This window comes from Peromyscus californicus, unplaced genomic scaffold, assembly GCF_007827085.1.
Source record: "Peromyscus californicus insignis strain IS unplaced genomic scaffold, ASM782708v3 Scaffold_11__1_contigs__length_118956290, whole genome shotgun sequence".
NCBI lineage: Eukaryota > Metazoa > Chordata > Mammalia > Rodentia > Cricetidae > Peromyscus > Peromyscus californicus.
In genome coordinates, this window is record NW_026294402.1 from 52,549,208 (window position 1) to 52,569,088 (window position 19,881).

A 19,881-nucleotide genomic window follows, 5' to 3' on the forward strand; every position below is an offset into this window, starting at 1 on the left:
TGGCCCTGGGGAAACTGAGGCTTTCTTTTATCCCCTGCACCTGGACCTCCAGATTGGACCTGAGCCAGTGAGGGAAGGATGCTGTGAAAGAGAGGGGCAGGACAGAGCTTTCTGTCTCCTGCCGTCTGGCCTGAGCAAGGACAGAGAGCACAGGGGACCTCGGGGAAGGCAGCCAGGACTATTGTGAAATGCTGCAGGGGGAAGTGTTCCTTCTCTGGCCCCCCTCCTCCTATGATGGTGTTTTCAGAGCTGGACTCCTTGAGGGTGGGAATAGAATCTTCCAAAGGACAGGCTAACAGAGGAGAGAGCCTTGGGGCCCTGGATACTGGCTGTCCAGGCAGGTGAGTTTGGTGGGGTGATGGAGGCAGTTTTGGGTCAAGATTTCTCTAAGGACCAACACAAAGCAATCACATGGGGCTTTCAAAAAAAAATCATCCAAGGTCTGTCTGATTATACTTGTCCTCTGCCCCGTCTCTCTGGTCACCTGGCTGACTTCGCTCTGGGCTGGTAGCCAGAGAGGACTTTGTAATGAAGGCACCAGGAGGCCCTTTTGTGGCCTCAACTGTTGCCCTACCACACTTCCAGGGAGAGGGAAAGGGAGAGGAGGGCCAATGGGACTGTCTGCCACCTGTCGCTGAGAGCAGGGCCTCAAATGCACCGCTTTGTATGAGATTCCAGGCATCCAATGGGCTCCAAGTCTTCCCCACGTCCTTGGATGTTGCAGGCTGAGCAGGGGTGGCCACACACATGAGAAGCCTGATCTCTGCCTGCCCGATGTTCCTCGACCCTGGTCAGCCACTGAATCTTGAATCCTAACCCTAAGAGGGGGAAATGTCCTTAAGATCAAGGTGTTTATGTGGTCCTGTCCTGCCTCACTTCCAGGGAGGTGCATTCCCTGCAGAGGCGAGAATGGGCCCAGTGAACACCTACTGTGTGCATGCCAGGGTCAGGTGAGGGAGATTTGCTCATCTTGGGCTGCTCTTCAAAGAGGCTGCCTGCCAGCTGGAGGGCACCCAGGATGTGGTGGGATTATTAAAAGGAGGCAGGCTGCCTCGCTTGGAGAAGCAAAGCCTTTTGGGGGTGAAAAACAACACATTCCCCTCTTCAAAGAGAAAAGGCTGAGATCAAAGGGAGAAAGCAGGAGGTCAAAGGTCGATTCCTGTCTGTCTGTGGAGTGGCCAAGGGCTCATGGATTCTTAGTGTCTATGTCCTCCAAAGTCTACCTTTCTAACTTCATGGAAAAGAGGACCCGGTGCATGGATTCTAGTTAATGTACCTGCACGTTTTGCTCAAGCACTCTCCTACACACACAACTCCAGATCACCAGAGGCAGCAAACGCCCACAGAGAAGCAATACATCAGTGTAACCACAACCCCACACCCCCACCACTGACAATCCCCTCTGAAGCATAATATCCCAAACTAGAGATAATGCTTGCCAATCACTGAGCCTACAGGCTGTGTTAGCTGATCAATCTGCCAGCATGCCTGCTGGCTGATGATGCCATCCATGCGGGCGGCTTGCTGGGGTGTGCTGCAGCCACAGAGGGCAGAGCTGGGAGCATGGGACAAGGGGAGACCCCAGAAACAGGGGATCTCAGTGTGAGGGAAGTTTCTGTCTCTCAGAGTCATAGCTGTGTCATGGGGAGGGGCTGCTGCTAAGGAGAGTGAATATCCTGTCATGTCAAAGCAGGAGACAGGATAGGATGACTATGGTGCTGGATGTGGCCGAGAACGTTCCTGTCTAGGTGGATTTGTTGAGGGAGACCTCTGCTGTCTCCTTTTGGACATCCCAGCACACTCTTGTCCCTGAGCTCCGAGAGTGGGTGGTACAGAAACCGTGGGTATGGCAGACTGAGCTTGCCAAGTGTCCAAGGAATACACCAGCTTGTACTGAACCTTCAGCCCTCAGGTTGGGAGCACTTCCTCTCTATGCCCCTTCTGGCCATGTGCAAGGAGTTACCCAAGGATGGACTTGTCAGTTGTGTTGGCCAGGTGTCCCAAGACACCTACCACCTCAAGCCCTTCTAGGGCAGCTGGAATGCACACAGGACTCTGGCACTTTGTTCCTGGTGGCGACTCTTGGCGCTTTCAGGCTGTGTTAGGAGGAGTTAATGGGTGGTCCTTGTTCTGATTCTGCCATCACTAGCCCATAAGCTGCACGTGGAGAAGCATATCATGGACCACAAAGCTGAAGTCTCCTCTAAGGTGGAACATCAAGATGGAAGGATCCTGGCCTCTCGTAGTAGCTAAGCTCCAACTTCACTCAGATTGTTTACTCAGGGATGACAAGTAGCCTTTCCAGGGACTCTGGATTTTATCATCTCAAGGGTCATCAGGCTGTATGCCACTAACCAGTATCTACTCACGAACCTATGTGTTCATTCTAGTCTCCATCCCCTGATGTCTATAAAGGGAAGGACTTTTTCTTTTTTCTTGGTCTTGCTCAATGTACTATCCCTTAACCCTAGCACATAAGGGTTGATGCATATTGTTTGCAGGTGTGTAAGGATGATGATGGGGATACAGGGAGAGGACCCTTTTAGATTTACCTGAAGTACCACCTGACCCCTTCACCAATTCTCAACACTCTTCTTTTAACCCTTAGTGGGACGATGGCAAAAGAGTTAGTTTCTATACTAGGTGAGGGTCATGTTCAAGATTAGTTGAATTAAATTAATGAGGAACATGGGCTTTATAGCCCCAGGACATGCCCTCGCTTCAATCCACAAGGTCACATGGTGAAATTCTTCACCTGCCCAGTGTCTGGCATGTAGGAAATTCTCCTTAGATCTGTATAGCATGACAGATGTCATTTACTCCTTATATTTGTATAGCATAGAGATGGCTGTCGTTGCTGCAAGTACCTGATAATAAGTCCATTCACACCAGCATTACCACAGTCACTTCCCTAAATTGATCTTCAACATTGTAGAGTCAAAGTGAGTCACTTATTGGTCAGTTCTCAGATGGAGTGACCAAGGAACAGCTGAGCTACAGAGAGATTATGTGTGTGTCAACACAGGTGTGAAAATGTCTGTCATTTACATCTGTGGGTGTATGTGTACTTATGCATTAAATGCATGCAACGTTGAAGAGGTGTGTGCACATGCATATCTGTGCATATGTGACTGTCCTTGTGTGAGCGTGTAGACGTGTGTAGAACCTCTGTGTACAAATTCTTGGCTGCTGGGTCTGCATTTCTGCTAGTACAATTTTTTTTTCTGGTGCACACCTAATCTTGGTCTCTTTTCTTTTCCTTTCTTCTTAGAAATCCATTACTAAAAGGCTTCCCCCCCACCTCCAGGGGAAGGGGGCTAAGGAAAGGGGAAGCTAAAATCACAAGGCCCAGATCAAAACACTCAGCAGCTAAATGAATTCGGCAGCGTTTTCCCGCATGACTTGGAGGGATAATTTAGTGAGGCCGCCAGCTGGAAGGAAAGGGATTAATTCTGCACTTAGCGCAGTTCCAGTGAATAATTCATCACTGGAGACCTTTGTGCCCAGCCTCTGGGCAACAGGGGACGTGTCCTACCCACCTGCCTGTTGCCTGTCTGTCCCCATCATTCTCCTAGCCAGGGATACCTAGCTCTCTCTCCTTCTTCTGGTTGCAGAGTGCATGTGTCTTGGGGCACATGAGGGCAGGAGGCAGAGGGAAATGGCAAGAGACTAGCAGTGACTGTTGACAGATCCTAGACCCTGAGACGGCCCCAGCAGCCTGGGATGCTCTTGGGAAAGATGTCACATTTCCCCACTTTCTTAGGATTAAAAAAAAACTTATAATTTTTTTAGTTATGATACATGACGAATGTGTGTGTTATTATCAGTTAGTGTGTGTGTGTGTGCGCGTGCATATGTGTGTGTGCTTATGTGTGTGTGTGTGTGTGTGTGTGTGTGTGCGCGCGCGCGTGTGCACATAAAGGTCAGAGCACAACTTTGTGGCATCAGTTCTCCCCACGTCTGTATAAGGTCTGGGGATCCAACTCAAGCTGTCAGGCTTGAGCCAGCTCAGCGGTCCTGGGTCTCTGCGGCGTCTCTCAATGGGTTTTCTTATTTTCGCGGTTGATTTACTGGTGAGTACAGGTGTGGATGCCATGAGCAGGGGTTAGAGGGATCTGGAGGGGATGATGGTGAACACCACACTGGGCCTTTTGTGCTGTCATCATCCCAGATATTCTCCTCATACCACACACCATGGAATTCCCATGTTCTTCATGGGTAAGGACATAAGGCTCTGAACTACCTTATAGCTGTTGGATTTTTTTTTTCCTGTCCTGAGAAGCTAACAAGAGTAGATTAGCCCTTAATCAGCTCTTGAACATTTCCTGGGTTCGGGGTCAGATTGCCCACACCCTAGTACCAGAGAGGGAAGTGGAGAGGTTTCAGTGGGTGGTTTTCAGGAACACTAGATCCATGACCAGCGTCGAAGCTGGAGTGAGCCTAAGTGGAAGTGTCCAGAGGATCAGTGGCCATCCCCCAGGCAGGGCTTGCCTGGTAACCTTTCCACTTGGACCAACTCTGCCGTGGCAAGCAGGATCCCAAAACGGGTCCCCAAGCCCTTCCACCTTAATATTTAGAATTGCCAAATAGAGAGCCACCACTTCCATGATTCTGTTGGGTGGTATGACACAGCAGACCCTGAGGCAAGATGATGATCCAGTTCTTTTAAAAGCACAGAGTCTTCTCTGGATGCTGACAGAAGCGAAAGTCAGAATTTCAAAGTGTGCTGGGGACTAGCTGTGCCTGCTGGCATCATAGTACAGGGACCATGGTAAGAAGGCATGTGGGCGGTCTCCAGGAGCTGAGAGCACCCTGGCTAGCAGCCAGCAAGGAATCTGGGCCACCAGTCCTACACCACAAGGAACTTGGTCCTGCCTGCACCCCCAAAAGAAGCCCTGTCATCTTCACAGAACTCTGACCCCCAGTTAAGCAGGTGTGGGTTAGGTTAGGTTGGGGCAGAGGTAGACTCCTGGGCCTTTGTGACCCTTTGTTCTTGCCTCTTCCTAATCACAGCACTCTACCTGACTTCCTGGGGCCTCAGACCCCCTCAGAACTTCCCAACTAAACCAGCAGACTCTTCCTTCTCCCTGGCCCCAGACTCTGAGAGTCAGTCCCTGAGAAGGACATTGTCACTCACTTGGGGGTTATGGGAGCCGACACATGTCTGACCCTTCCAGGCCCCCACTCTTACCTCAGAGGAAAGAAGTTGGAAGGAGAGATTCACTGTGGGGGGCTCTCCACTGATGGTTTTTAGGTGGGTGTCCTAGGGAAGAGAAGGGGCAGTGAGTCTACACGGCCAGGCCAGTGCAGGCAAGACCTCTCAGGTCCAGCTCTTGTTCTGACTCCTCCGGGAAGAAGGAGGGTACAAAGGAATGTGGGAGGGATGCCAGAGCTGGCCTTCTGCCTCTGTTCCAGCAACGCCTCCACTCGGCCCTTCTCACTCCGTTCAACACCTGACTGGCACCTCCACGCTCGTCTTCTGGCAGAGCAGAAGTTCCTGCTTGCTGTTATGTCAGAAGTATTTAGGGAAATGGTGGCACAGAAATAGACAATGATGCTGGGTATGGTGGCACATGCCTATCGTCCCAGCACTTGGTAAGCGGAGACAGGAGGAGCAAGAGCTCCAAGTCATCATTGGCTACATAGCAAGTTTGAGGCCAGAGACCCTGTCATATATACATATACACGTATATGTATGTGTGTGTGTGTGTGTGTGTGTGTGTGTGTGTGTGTGTGTGTGTGTGTGTGTGTGTATGGTAAAAACAGTAATGATAAAGCTATTTTTTTTTCCAGTGAGGATTGAACCTTTGGCCTCTTGCAAGCTCGCATACTGGGCAAGTGCTCTTCCACTAAAGCTACACCCCAAGCCTTGTTTGTTTGCTTGTTTTTATTTTGAGACAAGTTCCCCACACTGGTCTCAAAGTCGTTCTGTAGCCCAGACAAGCCTCAAAGTTTTCATCCTCCCACGTCAGCTTCTGGGGTAGCCAAGATTTACAGGCCTGCACCACCAGGCCTGACACTGAGAACCTATTCTAGGTGCTTTATGTATTTCCTGACCGAATCCCATAGCAACCCTGTGAGCAAGCATGCTCCTCTCTCATTCCTCTCTCCTCTCTCTCTCTCTCTCTCTCTCTCTCTCTCTCTCTCTCTCTCTCTCTCTCTCTCTCTCTCTCTGTGTGTGTGTGTGTGTGTGTGTGTGTGTGTGTGTGTGTTTATGTGCATGTGTATTACAGACAAGGAAAGTAAGGCATGGATGCTACTATTTTTCCTACGGAAGGGAATACGGTCACATGTGAGCTGGCAAGTGGTAAAATCAGAATTTGAGCTCCGTCAGTCTGCCCCCAGAGCCCGAGTATACCCCTCTGCTTATTGTGTCCTGGACATGTGGACAGAGATGAGAAGGAGGTCTCGAGAGGTTGTATTCTGTCCCAGGTCCTATAGGAAGATGGGGTAAGGGAAGCCTTGGGCTCAACTCTGGGAAAGCCTTGCCGTTACTCCCTGGGGCCCCAGGTTTGCTTTCCAGGGGCTCACCCTGGCTTGTCTCTCAAGCACTCCCAGGTAAGACCAGTCTTTGGTGTTCCTCACACCTACAGGCTACCCTAGAGGGCACCCAGACAGAGGCTGTTAAGAAGCCACATTCAGCTGCGTGGTGGTGGCACATGTCTTTAATCCCAGCACTCCGGAGGCAAAGGCAGGAAGATCTGAGTTCAAGGCCAGCCTGGTCAACAGAGCAAGCTCCAGGGTAGCCAGGGCTACAGAGAGAAACCCTTCTTGATGCCCCCCACCCACCGCACACCCAAAGAATCCATATTACCTTCTATAGGTGTGGCCATGGGGCAGGAGCAGGGTGGTACCATGTGGGGGACCAACTAATGGTAGGGACTTACCGTGATGGGGAGCCGCTCCACACACAGCCCTTTCAAGTCTTTTCCTGTCAACATCTTGTGGTAGAGACGAGATTTTAGTGGTAGCACGGAGACACCCAGGGGCTGCTTGAGGGTCCATGGTTCACTGCTTTTCACTGTGGGAGGAAGGACCAACTGAAGCTTCCTGTTCCTGCCTCCCAGATTCTTAGATGGGTTTGTAGGTATTCCCTGGGCTCCATCTTTGGTGTTGGACATGCAGCTCTCTAGGCTCTCAATGCCCCTTGATCCCCACCTCCTGTTCCCTTACACACATACACTGCCTCTTTGTTTCTTCAGAGATTTATCAGCTTAGAATGAGCTCTAAGCAGATTCTATATCCATAGCTATTTTTCTGGATGGCCCTGTCTCTATCCTCTGGTGTGTGTGTGTGTGTGTGTGTGTGTGTGTGTCTTAATTTAGATTATGGATCCAGACTTGGGATCAGCTGGTCCCTCTACCATTCTCCAGTACACTCTCTTCTCACTGATGGATGTTAATGATGTCCAGGCAGGGACAGGCCCCCATTTCCTGTGCTCTGCAGCTGCCCTATGGCCATGGTTTTAAACTAGACCTTCTTCTATTCTTCTGCCTGTACTGGGGGCTTCCTGGCTCCTGGAGGCCCTTAGGCAGTCCTTACAAGAGGCATTGGCAGGTGGCCCAAACGTCCCTTAATAGAACTCTCCTGATGAATTTTGCCCCATGGGTCACTGGGCACTTACTTGAGGCAGAAGGGTAATACTCTAGCACCAGGGCTGCGTCCTCTGAGAAACTGGTGGCTCCATCTCGGCCTTGGAAGAGGAAGGACTGGTTCCATAAGGGCTGCTCTGGGGGTCCCCCAGGCTTGGACAGCTGGAAGAATGTGGGAGCAGGTGTGGGGTTATACATTAACATATATATATGGGATTGTATATATATCCCTTACATGCCACAAGTGTTTGTCCCAATTATAGAAAGTCAAGAAATAGTAAATAAAAGGAAGGGAAAACGCCTGTATTCTTACATTCAGACAACCACTCAAGCTGGGCAGTGGTGGTGCACGCCTTTAATCCCAACACTTGGGAGGCAGAGGCGGGCAGATCTCAGAGTTTGAGGCCAGCCTGTCTATAGGGCAACACAGAGAAACCCTGTACTGGAAAAACAAAAGACAGCCACTCAGTACCACCGTGTTCCCATTTTTCTGTGAATATTTTATACGTATAATTGCCACTCTGCCCTTTTCCACTTACAATCAAAATGTAAGCACAACCACAGTCTCAAGAGACTCTCATTACTTGTGACTTTAGTAACTTCAAGATATTCTACATGTGATGGCATAGACCTATAATCCCAACACTTGAGAGGTAGAGGCAGGAGGATTCAGGACAACTTGGGCTATGTAAAGTTGGAGGACACCTCAGCTATGTAGCAAGTTTGAGGCTAGCCTGGATTACGTAAGACCCTCTTAAAAATCAAAATAGAGCCCACCTTCCCCAGAAGATGTGTTGCCATGCCCGACTGACCTGATTTCTCCTTTTTTAAAAAAAAAAATTTTAATTTGTGTGTGTGTGCCACAACACATATGCAGAGTTTGAAGAACAACTTGCTTGAATCAGCTCTCTTCTTCCATCATATGGTAGGTTTTGGCTAATCAAACTCATATTGTCAAGTGTGGCAGCAAATGCCTTAACCCTCTGAGGCATTTTGCTCTCCCATTTTCTGACTTCCCTCCTGACAACACTGTGATGGATGCTCTTTGCCTCATACCTCTGTATCCCAGACGATTTTCTCAGTACAAAAAGCTAAAGTGCTGCTCAGTGAAATTCTTCTCATGCTCTAAGGTACTGGCTCGATGTGTGTAGTGTTTTTCGCAATGTTGTACCAACATTCACAGCCCCTTTCTATTCCATACAAGTTACCCCAGCCCTGTTCAGAAGGCCACACAGGTCTTCAGATTCCAGAAGCTGGTTTTATCTGGCTTCAGGCCGTTGGAGACTCAGGTGACTTGAAGGCACTGTCAGGCAGCAGCTGGAGCACACACATGGGGATGGCTTGGAAGATGAAATGCGACAGCATTGACCAACGCCCAGATAAGGGAGACTGGGTGGTCCAAAACCCTCAAAGGAAGCAGGCCTAGAGGAGGCTCAGAAGGAAGATGTGACAAGGTGAAAGAAGAGGAAAGGGACTTCTAGGTGGGGAAATGACCAGGCAACAGAGTGTGGAGGTGGCACACAGCTCAGCCATGTGAAGGACCCCGGAAGTGGGTGGGGGGATTCATGGAAAACCCACATAAATAGGAAGATGGGAAAATAGCCTGTAACTCTTAGCATGAAGCCCTGAATGGTCTCAGCATGGTCTGCTTTGCCTCTGCCCTGTCAGGGGCTGTCGGCCACAGTGGCAGTGGTCCTACCTCCTGCTCCCCTGAGGGGATTAGCAATCACAGGAAAAGGTCAGCACAAACACTCCAGGAGCTACTGAGGCTAGATGGAGAGGGGCCTACTCCTCCTGATTGAGTGGGGCCCTCACACCTGTCACACTTAATGGGCTTGCTCTGGTCCTCAGGAGTCTTGCCCAAGGCTTGGCTGAATCTTTCCCTGTCCCCAGGGAGATGGTTTGTGGTCATCTCAGGGACAGATGAACACTAGGACAGCGCTGGAGTCATAGGCACATCCCTAAGACATCGTGGTGGAAGCTCGGGGATTGCCACCTGGTGAGCACTCTAGGCCCCAGAAGCCAGTTGTGAGTTCTGCGGAGCTTGGTACTGATCTCTCAGGATTGATCCCCACACTATGACCCTCCCATATCCTGGGCATCAGAGGAGGGTATCCACATTGTCTGGACCAGCTGCCAGGCTCCAAGGGCCTCAGGGAGGAGGGACTGTGACTTGGTTTCCTGGGGCCTCATTTGTTGCCCCTATCCTGGGAAAGGGTTATTGAATGGATACTAGCTGTCTGCTGTGGGACTTAGATCTAAATGGAGTCTACATGGCAAGAGGTGGTAAGTGGTTGCCTGCCCAATGAGGGACAGCCTTTTCCCTGAATGGGTTCCCAGAGTAAATCCCCCAGGATAAAGCCTTTCATACCTAGAATTTGGGAGGGTGAGTCCTACATATTCTTTCTCTTTCTCCCTCATACAAAAACGAGTGTGTGTGGGACTCAAGGTTAAATAACAATCTATTATCAGCCCTGTGAAGATATCAGCCCTGTGCTGTGGCTGGTCGGCATGCTGTGCAGAGGTGAGGGGGTGGGGTGGGCGTAGGGTAGACACAGTCTGAAGATGCTGATGGGAAAGGCTAGGGTGGACTTCGGAATTAAGGAATACGATTAACCCTCAGCTGTGATCTTCAGAAAAGCCATTAACCCTCTGCCACTGAGGCAGACCAGCCTTCCCTGGGGACAGAGCCTCCATTCCATGGGCCCTTGTCCCTTCCTCCTCCTCCTCCTCCTGTTTCCTCTGGACTCACCCTCACTCTCAGCCTCACACACTGCTGTCTCTTCTGCCCAGGCACAGTGGAGTCCTGCTGAGAGCAAGAGCTGCTGGTGGCTGGGGCTGGCTGGGCCTTCCAACAAGCTAGGACCCTTGGCTCAGGGCCCAGGGACCACTTTAAGCTTATTGTTTGGATCACAGTGAGTCCCTTCCCTTCTCTGGAGCCAAGTTTTTTTTTTTGTTTTTTTGTTTTTTTTTTTGTTTTTTTTTTTTTCCTTCAAATGCCTTGTGCTTCACACTTTGAAAGCCTTTTGCAAGGTTGAAAGGGACAATGGATATTTTTCTAGTACGCAAAAGTTCAGTTTGACTTAACTTAGCAAATGTTGCCTGGGACATCACGACAGACACTTGTATGTAGGGTATTGCAGGGATTATGAGAGAGCTAGAGGCAGACTCCGTCCCTTCCTGGAGCTTATCTTCCAAGAGTATGGAGCATATGCATGCATGTGAGTAAAACCCACCCACTCCTGCCATCATGCTGAAGCCTGAGCAAGTTATTGTGGGAGCAGTTAGGATATGTGAGGAGAAAGCCACACCTCTTATCTGGGGCCCAGAAGAGCTGAGGGTTGAGGTCAAGGCTGGAGGGGAGAGAGGACAGATACGGAGAACGGCGAGTCTTCCCTGAGGCTGGGTGAGAACTGGAGCCATGAGGTCTGTGTCTGGATGAACAGCACCTAGCTAATGGGGGCTTGGTCCCGTGTGTGAGAGGGTTGAAGGGTCCAAGGGAAGCCTGTGGTTCAGGGCAGAGCATGCTTTACTTGCTTCTCAGAGAAGAAATTAGCAAGGCTGGAACAGGAAGGCTGCTGCAATGGCCTAGGCAAGAAAGGCAGCCAGTACTTGAGTGAGTCCAGGGTGATGGGAAAGACTGAGAGAGCTTGGGAAGATTGGCTGTGGGGATGGGACAGGGAGAGATGATGGGCACAGGCGGCTCTTTCCATCCATTTGTTTCGTTCTTGGGAGCTCTGCCCCAATTCTGCAGGTTGTGAGAGCTGTAGGAGCAAGCAGGTGGGTCCAGCATCCAAATCTACGTCCAACCAGACATGTTTGATCCATCCCTTGACTGATCAGAGCTCAGGTTTTGCTGTCCTCACCAGGGGGAGGAGTGGAACAGACTGGGGTGGCCTGGTACATTCTGTCCCCCTTGCCTCACAGCCAAAAAGTAGAGAGCCCTCTTACCCAGGTGGCTCCTTTCTTCACACCTGCTGGCTTAGGCTATCAGCAAGCCAGAACCACACCCTCATCAGTGACTGGCTCAAGGAAGTGCTTGTGACCTGATTCTGGCCAATGAGACCAAAAGGAAGGTTGGTGGGAAACTTAGTGGGAGGGGTTAGTTGCTAGTTTCTCATAAAAACCTAGCTCTTTACTAGCCTTTGATCGTATCTGGGCCAGAAACCTAGGACATTTTGCTTCCAGGAGCAGTTAGTTGCCCAAATGGTCGTTGCTAGGTGTTAGAGGTCGTGTCCTTAAGGGTGATCACCCTGTAGCATCTAATGCTGAGACTACTTGTGATGTATGGCAGTGGATAGGTCCATCTGAGTTGGGGTTTCTGTGGGGTTCACCACAGACATCAGGTGCAATGACAAGGCTGGCCTCAGGCGGCGTATTTATCATAAAGGGTGTGAAGTTCTGCAGGGGACGGAAGGGACTCTTAGCCTGGGTTAGCCTTTTCATTCTAACAGCCTAGTCAGGTAGGAGTCAATAGGTCTGGAGGAATCATATAGTTTGTCGAAGATCACACAACTAACAAACTACAGATGCCAACCTAGGTCTGCTGGGTCTAGTAGGCTCTGCCCAAGGGTTTGTGGGAAACTCACTGTGCCCCAAGATGTCAAAGGGGACCAGACTTAGAAATTATCTGGTTCAGTCCCCACTCCATCAACTGTAAAGTTGAGAGATGAGGCTCAGGAGGGGCAGGGCAGGGGACTGTGTGCTCTCTAGGCTCAGGGTTCCTGACCAGATTCCCTTCACTTCCCAACCTGTTCCTCTCTTGTTTTCCCTGCTGGCCCCTGGGCATCTCTGCACAGGCTACGTGCAGCTTTACGCCTCATCCAGCTGCCGCCACACTGGGTAACCTTTAGCAAGTGTCTTATTATTGCTGAGCTCTGGCCTTGAGGCCCACATGTGAGGAAAGTGCTGGGGAGGTCTGTCGTGAGGAGTGCCTCCCCCATTCATGTGGAGTTAGGCAGTGGAGATAGCCACTGGTCAGGCCTGGAGAGGCTCACTCATTAAAGCAGGCAGTACCTCCTGCCCCTTGGGACGGCTGCTGATTCGTTCATAATTTCCCGTGCAAATGCAGGGCCATGTGTGAGATGACTCTGGGGAAATCAGGCTGAGGATTGGTTTGGTTTTGAAGCTGTTCCCCATGATTCCCCTTTATCCCACCCTGCCTACCACCACCCCTGCCTGTGTCTGAGCCTTCTTTAAAGGCCTGCCTTTAAATGAAAGCCGGGGCTCCAACAGAGTGTCTTGTTCTAATTTTAGTGGGCAGATGACAGGAGGGACTTCCAAGAACACCCTGTCTTCCAAGCCTCCTCCATCATGTACAGCAAGCTCCCAGTGGCATGCAGTCTGTAGGAGGTCAATCTGGCCATTTTCTGGGCCCAACCGTGACCTGTTTACCATTTCTCCCCCATATTTAAACATATGCCTTCCTGCCCATTCCCAACATGCACTACACCTTGGGTTATACCATATACTATACGATACAGGTGTTTTCACTGCCCTGGACCAATCATAGCAAAACATCAAGACCAATGCCCTGGTGAAATGGCTCAGTGCTAGAGACTTCGGTCAAGGCTTGCCACCTGAGTTTGATCTCTGGAACCTAAACGAAGCCAGTTCCACAAAGCTGTCCTCTGACCTCTACATGTGTGCTGTGGTACAGATGCCCCCTCCCTATATGATGTATATACGTACAATAAGAATGAATTTAAAAGGAAAAAAAACCTAAAAAGTGATGACTAGGGTGGCATCATGCCTATTTTACCAGGGCTGGGAGGGTAAGGCAGGCAGATGGAGAGCCTATAAGGAGACCCTGTCTCAAAAACAAGGTGGAGGGTCAAGACTCACCTTCCCTAACCATCCAGACATCAACGCTCCTCTTCTCTGATTAAAAATGTATTACGGGGGTTGAGAAAATGGCCAATCCTGTAAAGACCTGCTAGAGAGCTGAGCTCTGTTCTCAGCACACAAATAAAAAAGCAGGCAAGGTGGTGAGCCCCTGGAATCCCAGCACGGAGAGGCAGAGACAGGAGAGTGCCTGGGACTTGCTGGCCAGCCAGTCTAGCTGAGTCAGTGAGCGCCAGATTCAGGGAGACACGCTGTCTCAAAAAATAAGGGCTGGCAAGATGGTTCAGTGGGTAAAGGTGCCTGCTGCCAAGACTGATGACCTGAGCTCGGCCCTTGGGACCCACATGGTGGAAAGAGAGAACGGTCCTCTAAGTTGACCTCTTGACTTCCATACTTGTTCTGTGGCATGTGAGCACACATCCCCCCAAATCTCAAAAATACGAAAACAATAAAGTGGAAAACATTGGACACTGACCTCTGTTCTACACACACACACACACACACACACACACACACACACACACACACACACACATGTGCATACACAAACATGCACGTCCACACATCATCCCAAGTGTTTCATGCCTGCAAGTCAGTAGCTTCCTGCTCTCTCATCTCCCCAGCCCTTGATAACACTATTCTAGATCTTGTCCCTCTGGCTGTTAATCTGAGGTGCCCCATGGCAGGTGGAATCCATACTATTTGTCCTTTGTGTCTCCTCTTCTCTGCTTGTCACAGCTCTGATAGTCCCTGCTGGCTTGTTACTAGATTAGACATGATCTGGGCGGATGTTTAGTATCTCCGGGAGTCCCGAGGGCAGGTTCTGTGTAGCACACAGGAGCGGATTCTGGGCAGCAGTGAGATGTAGCAAATGCCTTTCAGTAGTCAGCTGAGCTGCCAGCTGATGTCATGATGAATGAATGGGTCTGTTTCTAGTATACTCCAGTGAGGGGCGTGGTTGGGAAGGAGCCATACCTGAGGACACCCGTTCTGACTGACCCGAGGCACATCGAAGTTCATTGGTGAAGAGATAGGGACAGAGATCTGGGTGAGGGGCAGCCCCACAGAGGCACGGTCCCGCCTGGCCTGGCTGGCCCTGGGGAGGCAAGGAGACAGGAGTTAGTACTTTCTGACCTGTGGCCAGCCTGGCAGCTGGGACTCACATTTGGACTCTGGGTTGAGGTGTAGGGGAGAGTACAGGGAGCCATCTCATTTAAGCCAGGACTTTGTAACAAACACGCTGGTGAGGTCTCTGGCCCAAGCCTTGGGAAGGCTGGTCTTGGTCAGGAGATGAAAGCTGTAGCTCTCAGGCTCCCTTAGCAGTGACTTGAGGTGACCTTGGCTGTATCAGAGGAAGTCAGCTTTACCATCTTTAAAATGGGCCTTGCCTTCCCCACCTCATCTTTGAAGGTCTTTATCTGAATTCCTCCTGACTTGTGGGAATCCTAGCTTGTGCTTAAGGGGTAAAGAGCCTGTGGGGTAATGTGCACACATGCGTGCAGTTTGGGCCCATTGGTATATTATCACTGCAGCAGGACATTCATAATCTGCACACCTCCAATAGGAAAGTGAGGTTTTGGGGATATAAAAACTCCTCAGAGCCATAGATGAGTCAGGAGGTCAGCTTGGGCAGTGACAGGCAGACAGACGACTTCCATACATGTGCTGTCACAGAGCACACATTGCCTGAAGAACAACACCCTCTTTATCCTTCAGTGGTTAAACTCTCCTGAATTCTTTCCTGAGGATTGACTCTAAAGGAGGTCTGGAAACAGTGGGGGACAAGTTGGGACTGGGGCAGATGCCTCCAGGATGCTGAGGGAGGACACTCCCAGGTAGGACTAATGTTCCAAGATGGCTTTAGGTCGTCTACTTTGGGGACCAGCAGGAGCAGGAACCTTGGAACCTTGAACCTGACAGGGAAAGGGGACCATGGCGTGGTGAGCTTGGGATGGGAGGCTTGTCTGAGGGGGCAGGGAAAGGGGCCTCTCTTGGGGTCCTTAACACCAGCTCCTTCCTGCTCTTCGGCCCTACATGCTCAGAAATCTCAGGAGAGAACCTCACTTTCCCTTTCCAGGGTTCAGCTCACTAGAGCCTCAGGTCAAGGTGTGCGGGGAGCTTAGAGGGAACTTAGGGGAGCAGAAGTTTTCCCCATCCCAGATCTCTGCCCTCCTAACCTGCACCCACTTACTTAAACTCAGTATAGCTGGGAACCACCCGAGCGATCACCACCATGGGGTTGGGGCTGTTGACCAGGGGCTCGTTGATTCCCCGAAGGAAGACCTGGAGAAGAGAAGAGGAGGCAGGTGAAGGCCCATGGCTTGTGTCCCTCCCCGAGTCACAGCCAGCCCCCTTCCCACCCTACCTCTGACATCTCTATCATCCCTACACCTGCCATGATCACATGATCATCATGCCTCTACCCATCCCTGGGACCTGCTCCTCCCTGTCCCTGCTTCCCTTGCTTCTTGCTCTGCTCAAGGCTTCTCTACTTCAAGAAGTCACCCTCTGGGTCTGACTGGGGCAAGTGCCCCTGGTTTCCTAGGGGCATTCCTGGAATTCAGCTGCCCTGGGGGACAAGGTGTATAAGCACGAGTCTAGGCCTGGGAGGAGGTCTGGTCACGGGACCTCCCGGGTTACAAGAGCGGGTTCTCTAATTAGACTGTGGTATGAGAGGACACGCTGTAAAGTGAGGACACTAAGCCCAGGAATGGTTTCTCTAATTGTGCTGAGTTTCCCAGTCCAACGTCAGAGGTCAGTCGGACGGGGCACTTCTTGATTTGAACAGTCCTGGTGGCTGTTCACCGCAGGGCTTTTCCCAGCAAACGGTGGTTAAGAAGGCAAGCCTCGGCGTCAGCATCACCCCGGCAGCACTCATTTCACAGTCTTGCCATGTTGCCAAAGCCTGTAGGTGTTGGCCTGTCTGCTCCTCTGCCCGCATTCCCGCCAGCTCCCAGACCCCTCTTTCTGCTGTGGTCTTTTTCTCTCCTAACATGTTCTTGCTTCTGCTTTAACACATACCAGTTCCTGTCCCTGGGCCTCCCCACCCCCATCCTCTGCCAATTTGTCCCGACAGCTGCTTCTCCTCCTCTAGATTCTGTGGCACCATCCCTGGTTCCCTTCTAGTCACTAAAGAAGCCCATTTTCTTGGTGTCTACATTCCTCCTCTGTAGCCATCAATCATCAGAATTGGAGCTTCTCAGCTCTTGTTTACTTTCTAATTGGTATGACTGGCATGCGCAGAAACACGCATCCCGTTCACCGTTGTATTCCCCGCTTTTAACACAGAACCTGGCATGGGGGGGTGATCAACAATGTTTGTGGCATTAAAGAGGGGAAGGGAGAATGATGGAGAGGTGCTTCTATGCTTCTGCGTGTTAAGGAGAAGGATGGAAGAATAGAGAGTCCCAGGGACAGAGTGGGAGAGACACGGTGGCCTTAGAGAGGGTGGGGTTGAACTGGCCTCAAATGATGGCTAGGTCCTAAAGAAAAAGGGCAGGAAGGGCAGGGCCCCTGGACACAGCTTGGGGGTCATTCCCTCGCTGGGTCTGCCCCAGCTGGGAAACCTGGGCCAGACTCAGACCCTCTTTAGGCCTCAGTTTCCCAACCTGTGCATTGAGAGTCTGGGTCTTCTAGCTCTGACATCCCGTGGGAAAAGAAGTCCAGGGGTGGGGCTTGCTCTGGATATCTCCCTCACTTCCTGACTATCCCCTAAGGCCTTTCTGTCTGGGCCCATCTCTGCTGGGTTGCCGGTGGCTAACTCCACACAGGTGTGAACTGATAAGCATTTAAATCATTCTTAGTGCCTTTTGGCTCTCAGTGGGGCCTCCCAGAGAGCCTCTGATGTCAGTGGAGAGCTGTCATGCTCTATGGCTCACAAGAACTCCAACAGGTATGGAGGCTGAAGGTAATGGTCTAGGCGTGTCTGTAGGGGATGGGCAATTTACACCTGTTGTGTGCTGACTCTGGCCAGGTGTGAATGAGACAGCTGTACCACACCTGCTCGTGACAGCCTGGTGAGTAGCTGAAGCAATTTCTTTTCTCACTGTGTCTCCTGGTCTACCATCAGTAACAGACAGATGCTCCTGTGGCTGTTCCTGTGACATACTTGGGAGGAAGGTCTGTGCTGAGCGGGGTATGGGTGAGTGGGCTGCTGGGGCCAGGGGAGCTCAGACTCTATTAGACAAGTCGGAAGACTGAGGCAGGGTGGGCCAGGTCCACAGTCCTGGGGATGTGACCCCTTCCCTGGATGAGGCTTGTGGACAGCAAGGCCATCTTGACTTTACTTTTTCTTGTTCCATATGTTGGAGGGACTGTCTGCTCTAGAAAGGGGCCAGACGGAAGAGAGGGAAGAGATACCAGCTGACACCCAAGGGGTGGCTGTGGAGGAAGCAGAGAGGTTGTTCAGGATTTCTGTGTTCTTGTATCAGACTCATTTGGGTCTCAGGGTCCCCAGCTATTGCCCTACCAGGCTCATGGTGCCCCATGGCAAGGGATCAGATCAGGTTTGCTGGGGTAGGAGAAGGCTAGAGTCAGAGTCCTGTGGATCACACACAGGCCTTTGTGGATGGGACTCTGTTGCCTAGGGAAAAGCTCAGGGCCCAGGTGCCTGGGCCACGGCTGCCGGCAACATCAGTCATTCCTCCTGAAGCTGTCCTTGGGCTGAAAGGTGAAAGAAAGATCATGGTATGGCCCATGCTTGGTCTGCCCAGTGGACGAGGCTGTATAAATAGCTGTTGGGAGAATGAGTGAGTGAATGAGGTTGTAAATGCTCAAGCAGTAGACCAGCCAAACTTCAGGAAGGGCCAGGGAGACGACAGGCTTGTCTGGGAGTCTTAGGCCCTAGGTCATGGGTCATAACCCCAACAGGGAAGAACAGGACTGAACACAGCCAGGGGCTGGACTATGGTATGGAAGATGGACTTTTCCTTGCTCCTAGAAAGTGCAAAATCCGAGGGAGCCTGTGCTGCTCCCTGAAATGCACATGAGGAACACAGCTGTCACTCAGTCCCTTCTTCCTCCATCCAAGGGTAATATAGGAAGGAGAGACCAGGGCACTTTTGTCCCAATCAAGGATTGTCTTCAGAAACTCGACTATTTTGTTGATGTTTTTAATATTTTTTAAAATTTATTTTTATTGTGTGTGTGTGTGTATGGTATGTTTGTGTGGGGGAGGTGTCCTTGTGCCATGGTGTGTGTGTGTGTGTGTGTGTGTGTGTGTGTGTGTGTGTGTGTGTGTGTGGTGTGTATGTGTGTGTGTGCGTGTGCGCGTGTGCGTGTGCGTGTGCGTGTGCGTGTGTGTGTGTGTGTGTGTGTGTGTGTGTGTGTGTGTGTGTGTAGGCCGTAGGACAACCTTGCGGAGTCAGTTCTCTGTGTGTATTTCAGGGATTGAACTCAGGCCAGCAGGTTGCACAGTAAACTTTACCCACTGGGCCATCTCGCTGGCCACACTGTGGCTAAGTTAGAGAGGCCTCATTGCTTTTGCCCTTTTTGATTTCTTCCCCAAACACCTCTGCTCCATCCTCTTAGGCCATTCAGAGGCAGTCAAGGGCTCCACCTGTCCCCACAGTCCCCACAGTCCCCCAGTGCTGGTACCTCCAGAGCTGTATGGTCACAGCCAATGTATTGGGGTAGTAAGCTGCCCTTCCGAACCACGGTGGCATAGAGGCGGGTCTTGGCCGTGGCGTCATCAGCTTTCTCAGACTGCATGGGGTGAAGACAGGATGGAGACAGAAGATACACAGGAAGGAGAATGTCTAAGGGGCAGAGCCTGGTCATAAATCCAGGCCTGTGTGGACACTTGCTTATCATTGCACCACTGGGACTCCAGCTGTAATTAAAGCTCATGGTCCCTGGGAGCCCTTCCAAGAAGATCAGCCAATAAATCTCCCCTTTTCCGTTTGAATATTTCATTGCCCTCGCAAGGACTACTACCCGCCTGCACTCTTGGTGAAGATATGATAAGGAGGCCTGGGGTCTAAGTGGTTAGAGGGCTAGGGGCCTGACAGATGCTCCAGAAGAGAGATCTAGGGCTACCTCCAGGGTCTCTTGGGGTCTTTGCTTTCCTGCCTGCCCTGATGCCCCTTCTGTAGTCCTGGAGCCCGGGGATGATAATGATCTCTGGCACCATAGTTGAAGAGTTGCTTGGCAGGAAGGTGAATGCCAAGGCCTGGGGGAAGGAGTAGGGATGGGAGCTACACACGCTGAGTTCTTCCCGTGTGCCGGCACTTTACCCATCACCACACTGGAGCCTGTCCAGAGGTGTCTTGTTTTGCCTTTGCTAGGGAGCAATGGAGGTCTGAAGTAAAGTGGCCTCGTATGGGCACACAGCTTGAAGTGGCAGACCTGGGACAAGAGCCCAGACAATCTGCTCTCACATTGTCCTTTCCTTTGGAAGGAAAGGTTCTGGAGTGCATGTTGGAGGAAAGCAAAGAGATGCTTCTGC

The 19,881-nt window shown here is 51.1% G+C and overlaps 1 protein-coding gene across 1 annotated transcript in view; it reads right to left on the minus strand.

Annotated features, from left to right (window-relative positions):
• Nucleotides 1-19,881, minus strand: part of Ccdc33 (coiled-coil domain containing 33) — a 102,473-nt gene that overhangs the window by 38,706 nt on the left and 43,886 nt on the right. The window contains exons 7-12 of the mRNA XM_052761970.1: nucleotides 19,032-19,139; nucleotides 15,628-15,719; nucleotides 14,412-14,532; nucleotides 7,625-7,754; nucleotides 6,888-7,021; nucleotides 5,192-5,263 (exon numbers count right to left, since the gene is read on the minus strand). Of these exons, the coding sequence (XP_052617930.1) occupies nucleotides 5,192-5,263; nucleotides 6,888-7,021; nucleotides 7,625-7,754; nucleotides 14,412-14,532; nucleotides 15,628-15,719; nucleotides 19,032-19,139 (657 nt within the window). The remainder of the gene's footprint in view (nucleotides 1-5,191; nucleotides 5,264-6,887; nucleotides 7,022-7,624; nucleotides 7,755-14,411; nucleotides 14,533-15,627; nucleotides 15,720-19,031; nucleotides 19,140-19,881) is intronic.